We start from the raw sequence: 6,536 nt of genomic DNA, 5'->3' as shown, positions 1-6,536 counted from the left end.
CTACACATCTGCAAAATCATAGTTCGGAACCCATAGGGGACATTTCTATCCATGTAACCTACCACAGAGCATGTGGCCCAACCCCTTTGTTTCATAATACCATCCACGAAGCATGTGGCCCGACCCTAATGTTTCATATCATTTCCAGTCTCAATACAGTATATCAGAACCAATGTAATAAATTCATGTTCATATAATTCAAGATAATAGCATGATATCAACAATATTTTTCACATCTCATATCAATATAGTAATTTTACCTATTCAAGATAAGTCAATAATCTCATCACTTCGATTACACCAATACACGTCATTAGATTGTCATTTTATACCCCTCATCTCTATTTTTATGGTCAATCATATATTCACTAACCTAGTATAATTCTCATTACTCCTAATGCACATAACAAAGAAATACTAGCATCTACAAGATTAAACTGAGGTTTAGAAGTTTACTTGCCTCAAATAAACAAGCAATCACTCTGGGACTTGAGCCTTTCCCTTTCGAATAGTATTCAAAAAACCACAATCTAATCAAATAAATAATCATAATAATATTCCAAAAGTATCAACACCTGTATCGCTACATGTCTAGTATAGACCCAAAAAAGAACTCACTCAAATCTATAGTCAAGTTCCTAATCTTGATGTCAATTAATGTGTCAAGTCATATTTCCCAAATTTTAAGCATAGGGTTAAGTCTCCATCTCTCTAAATTACATAAATTTAATGGTGTTCATATAATAGAATACACCAAATATTTAAATACATCAACTAAGATATCAAAAATAAAATCAAAATGTGATAATTTAAAGAAAAAAACAGAAATTTAAAATGAAACTAAGTGATAAAGATAGCACATTACCCTATGAAATATTGAAAAACAAATAATAACCCCACTGCTACAGGTACTAGTTCTCTATTTACGATGTATCAACCTTCCAATGAATGGCATGCCAATCAATTGTAATCATTATCCATTGTTATATTGGTCATTAGTCCACCTTCACACTTTACAAATATTTCAATTCTCCAATTAACTTGCAACTTTTCAAGAAGAAATAAATGGAATTGTAGTTCTTTTCTATTAATCAAAAATAAAATATTGAATTCTTCACTATCAATACATTAGTAGGAACAAACATTACCTGGGACAAATTATAATCTTGTGCCTCTTAATGGTTCGTGTGTTGAGCGGCGATTGTTCATATTAATACTAAATTAAATAAATAAATTCCTTTTTAAGCTAACTTAGTTTCACACATGGGCCAAGTGGTCTAGGGTAATAAATAAATTAACAATTTAGCCCATCAATTAAATTAATTATCTAAAATTACTCGTCAATTAATTAACCATAGTTATCAAATAGTCTAAAATCTCCAATTCAAAATTTACAAAAAGGGTCTTTTATGAAAGAGATAGGACTTGTTCTCAAAATGACATAATGGGTCATTATAGTTTCTCCACCATTGCAGCCCCATTGACTCATTTGATCCATCAGGATATTCCCTTTGAATGGTCTGAAGAGTGTAAGTCTAGCTTTTGGAGGCTCAAGAAGTTGCTTACCATCTCTCCTGTGCTGACTCTTCCGGTTTAGGGCGAGAGATTTTCATTATATTGTGATGCTTCTGGTGTAGGTCTTGGGTATGTTATGATGCAGAGGGGTTGAGCTATTGCTTATGCTTCTAGACAATTGTAAGTGTACGAGTGCAACTATCCTACTCATGATTTAGAGTTGGTGGCAGTAGTTTTTGCGCTCAAGATGTAGAGGCACTACTTATACGAGGTCCATTGTGAGATATATAAAGATCATCCAAGCCTACAAGACATTATGAGTCAGAGGGACCTTAATTTTAGACAGTGGCACTGGATTAAGCTTTTAGCAGATTATGACATCTCTATCCTCTGCCATTCGGGCAAGGCGAGTGTAGTAGTAGACACCTTGAGCCGAAAAGCAGGCAGTATAGGTAGTTTAGCTTACTTGCCTACTGTTGAGCGACCCCTAGCCTTGGACATCCAGTCTTTGGCTAATAGGATAGTCATGGTGGACATCTCAGATTATGGACTAATTTTGGATTTTGTGAGAGCTCTTTCATTTGTATTGGATAAGATTCATGGTCGACAGTTTGAGGATGGAGCATTGGTAGAGCTTTAAGAGTTGTTATTGTGAGGAGAGGGAGGTCAGGCTTCTATAAATTCAGATGGAGTACTATGGCTTGATGGTTTCCTTTTTGTTTTCAGAGTTGGAGACTTTATTCAGTTGATCCTTCATAAGGCCCACGACTTCAAATACTCTATTCATCCGGGCACCATGAAGATGTATCAGGATTTAAGACAATATTACTGGTGGCATGGCATGAAGAGAGATATAGCATAGTGTGTGCCCCATTGTTAGAGTTGCTAGTAGGTTATGGCCGAGCATCAGAGGCCTAGTGGGGTGTTTCAAATATTACCTATTCTTGAGTGGAAATGGGGACGTATTACTATGGACTTCATAATAGGATTACCTCAGACACTCAGAGGTAGTGATGGTATTTGGGTCATCGTTGATTGATTGACTAAGTCAGCACATTTCTTGCTAGTGCGGTCTTCTTTCAGTATAGAGCGGATAGCTCGGGTCTATATTAAGGAGGTGATCTTACTTCACAGGGTATCGGTGTCTATTATACCATATAGGGAGTCTCAGTTTACTTCCAGTTTCTAGACAACTTTCTAGAAAGAGTTATACATCCGGGTTGATCTTATCATGGCATTTCATCCACAGACTGATGGTCAGTCAAAGTGCACTATTTAGTTTTTAGAGGATATATTGCGAACTTGTGTGTTGGAGTTTGGGGGTTATTGGGAGCAGTACTTGGTTCTAGCAAAGTTTGCGTACAATAACAACAAAGACTCTAGTGTTCAGATGGCCCCGTTCGAGGCCTTATATTATAGGCGTTGTCGCACTCTAATTGGTTGGATTGATCTTTAGAGCATGGGCTACACGGTACTGGTTTACTATAGGATGCCTTCACTAGGGTCTAAATTATTCAGGATATACTGAGGTCGGCTCAGAGTGGACACCAGAGTTATGCTGATTGTAAGCGTCGACCTTTGTACTTTGAGGTTAGGGATCATGTATTCTTGTAGGGTTCTCCCTTGAAGGGCGTGATGAGATTCGGCAAGCGGGGTAAACTTAGCCCTAGGTATATTGGGTATTTTGAGATTCTGAGGAGAGTTAGAGAGGTTGGTTATAAGTTGGCTCTACCTTCAGATTTTTTGTCTATACATCCAGTTTTCCATGTTTTTATGTTGTGGCAGTACATTCCAAATGAGTTCCACGTGTTTCGGTATGATTCTGTTAAGATGGATAATCGCCTGACCTTTGTTGAGGAATCGATTACTATATTACCCAGAGATGTTTTCCAGTTGTTCTAGGTCAATCTTTGTGGTTGAGGTCCAGTGGTGACATCGTTTGATTGAGGAGGCTATCTGGGAAACCTAGCCGGAGATGCTGGAGCAGTTTCGTAGCTTATTTGAGCCTTCAGGTAGATCCTTTTCTTTACTTTCGTGGATGAAAGTTCTGTTAGTAGTGGATGTTATAATGACCCTTTAGGTCATTTTCCTTATACTGCTTATGTTTTATCATTTAGAGAGTTCCTATAGTGACCTTAAGTCATTTATGACCTGCTGGCACTGGTAGCTCAATCGCCTAGTCGTTCGTTTGGGTTTTAGGCCAGTTTCCCTATTTTTAAGCTTTTATAGCATAAAAAGTTGACTTCAGTCATAACACAGGAAAATGACCTCAGAATGAAATTCTAAAAGTTTCATCAGCTCCGGAATGGATAAACTAGGCTAGTTGCATGGTCATCATGAATATCGAGGAAATCGGTATGAGTTTGGGGCCTTTTGGCGCTTTAGCCTTCAAAATTTGGCCTAAGGTTGACTTTGGTCAATATTCTCGGTAAACGCACTCAAATTGATATTCAGTCAGTGCGTTAGCTCCAAAATGTTCATTTTGGTATGGAATGACCTTTCTTGTGTGTCTCGAGGTTTCAGGTCTCATTCTATGCCGTTTGGTGGTTTTGGTTTAAATTGATGCTTAGGTGTGTGATCTACTTTTCATCGAAATGACCTCTATTGGAAGTTTTGACTACACCATTGAGTTCGGAATATTGTTTCCAATAAAAAATTATATATTATTTGCGTTCATGGGACCCTGGATGAGTCCGGAGCATCAAATAAATCAAATTTTGGACTATGCTGTCACTATTCATCACGATTACTATTCACCGCGATTTTTTCATATTTAAGTCCAAACTTTGACAAACGATTTCTCCACCATTTTGAGCTCAGTTTTAGTGATTCAAAGGTTCAAATTGAAGGGATTTTCGAGAGGAAAGCGTTGGTAAGCTCACAAGGTGATTTGGGAACTACGTTTTAGGTAGATTTCGTATTTTAGCTGCTATCTTTAGTTGTTTTCAGAGTAAAATTTTGGAGAATTTTGTTAAGTGATTTCTTGGCCAATTTAGGTTCAATTTAAGCAATTCAAAAGCCTATCTCACATGGAATTTTAAGGAGAACGTCATGGTGCTATAAGAAACTGATTACGGGTGTTTTATTGAGGTAAAAATTGCGATTTACATGTTGTTTTGGTTGAATTTTGGAGTGGAATTTTAAAAACCTTTGGGGACTGATTTCTTTAGCATTTTAAGTCCGATTTTGGAAAATCTTGGTGCTAAATTATGGGGGTTTCATGAGGAACGTCGTGGTGTTGTTGGTTTCAGCTGTTCAAGCGTCGTTTTTGTGATTTTTTTGTAAATAGATGCTACCCCTATTATAGCTTTTGGCCTAGAATTGGGTTTTGATGAATGAACTGAATTGCATTGTTTTCAAGTCCCGAATTGTTTCCCAATTTAGGATATGAGTTTGGGGGGCTAATTAGGATCTATTTTTAAGGTTAGTTTCAAAACTTCTAGCGTGTGTACCACAATTCTCGATTTTGACTCCAAAATTGGCACATCTTTGAATTCAATAATTTTAGTGTCAAAATGATCGTATTGACATTGTGAGTCTATTTTTGACAGCTTGGTAGTGTTTCGAGGTAGTATAGATAGGAAAAGCTCCGAAAAATAATTTGGAGCGTTCGTGTTTAGCCTATAGATATGGTATGGCTTTTCTTTATTTAGATTGAGCTGGAATGTGTGAAATCATGTTGAGATTGATGGAATTCTGGGTTGGGTAGCCTATCTATATACCTTAGCTGCTAGAAATCATGTTTTAGGCTTTTATCGGGTATTTTGAATAATTGAAAGCATGTGATCTCTTTTGTTAAATGCTAATACTAAAATTGGAGTCGATTTTTTATACTTGGTATTTTGGAACATGTTGTCCTTATTATAGGTTGAGGAAATTGCTTTAGATACCCCGACGTCACTCCGACGATATTGGATCCTTGTAGAATAGTGTAATGGACTAATGTTTGGTCGTTGGGCCTTACTTAGGTGGTAACGTTGCTCTCTTGAACAACCTTATCCATAACTTCCTATGATTGCAACTTTCGATATGTGTTGGTGATACTAGACTTCTTGTTTTACTTGTTCGGTTCCAGTTAAAGCCTTGACAATATATGGATTGATTCATTGTGGAAGAGATCCTTCGGTTCTGATTGAAGCCTTGATAATATATAGATTGATTCATTATGGAAGAGATCCTTGGTGGTTATTAGTGCTTAGTTGAAAAGGAGAATACTCAGCACCATCGATTATGTCAGCTGTGAGCATCTGGGTCTGAGTCCCAGCCTCCGTTTTGGAGTCTCATCGGGAGCATCCGGTCCCAGTCCTGGCCTCTGTCAACTTGTTAGTATGAAGAGAATCCAGGTCCTAATCCTTACCTTGACCATATTGAGAATTTAGGCGATTATCCGGGTGCCAGTCTCGGCCTCGTCCCCTAAAGCATTCATGTCTAATCGATTCTTGGAGATTCTTGGTTCGGGAATAATATGGTTCATCAGTTCTTGGTATTGTAGATTCTTAGTTCCTAGTCTTTGTAGTCAAAGTTATTCTGTGTAGTCGGAAGGCTTATGGGCGTTCATTCGGGTTTTATTTAAATTTGCACACAAGTTTCCCTGCAGGGCTTTTAGCCAAGTTGGGTGTATCTAGTTGTAGTCGTCCTAGTTTTGTCTTCCTATTCATTGGTATATTTACCTTGCTTACCTTAGATGCTTATTATGACTTTTTTTAGGCTTATTCCTTTTTTTTGTATTATTTTTACTTTTTCTACTCAGTTGGCCTATGATGCCTTTTGGGTACCTTATATCTGGTATTCATACTACACTCTGCATTTACTTTTGTGATGCAGGACCAAGCACCAGCTAACTTTGCAGATAGATCAAACCTGTTGCATCTACTTCCGGAGACCAGGGTGAGCATATGCCGTGCTGAGATTATTTTTGTCTCATTCAGCTTGGATGACCTATCATTTTGTACTTTTATGACTAGGCGGTGTTGTATATATTTTTGGTCCACTTTTGGAACTTGTATTTATTTTATTTTGGT

General features: G+C 37.4%; 1 protein-coding gene across 1 annotated transcript; it reads left to right on the top strand.

Annotated features, from left to right (window-relative positions):
- The first annotated feature begins 1,831 nt into the window (after positions 1 to 1,831).
- On the top strand, positions 1,832 to 3,417 carry LOC129884321 (uncharacterized). The gene is made up of 2 exons (XM_055958639.1): positions 1,832 to 2,143; positions 3,301 to 3,417. Exons 1-2 carry the CDS (start codon positions 1,832 to 1,834, stop codon positions 3,415 to 3,417), a joined length of 429 nt encoding a protein of 142 aa, XP_055814614.1.
- The last annotated feature ends 3,119 nt before the right edge of the window (positions 3,418 to 6,536 follow it).

The sequence above is a fragment of the Solanum dulcamara genome, chromosome 4 (assembly GCF_947179165.1).
Source record: "Solanum dulcamara chromosome 4, daSolDulc1.2, whole genome shotgun sequence".
Taxonomy (NCBI): domain Eukaryota; kingdom Viridiplantae; phylum Streptophyta; class Magnoliopsida; order Solanales; family Solanaceae; genus Solanum; species Solanum dulcamara.
The sequence above is the reverse complement of the archived record's forward strand: the minus strand, read 5'-3'. Positions and strand labels throughout refer to the sequence as shown.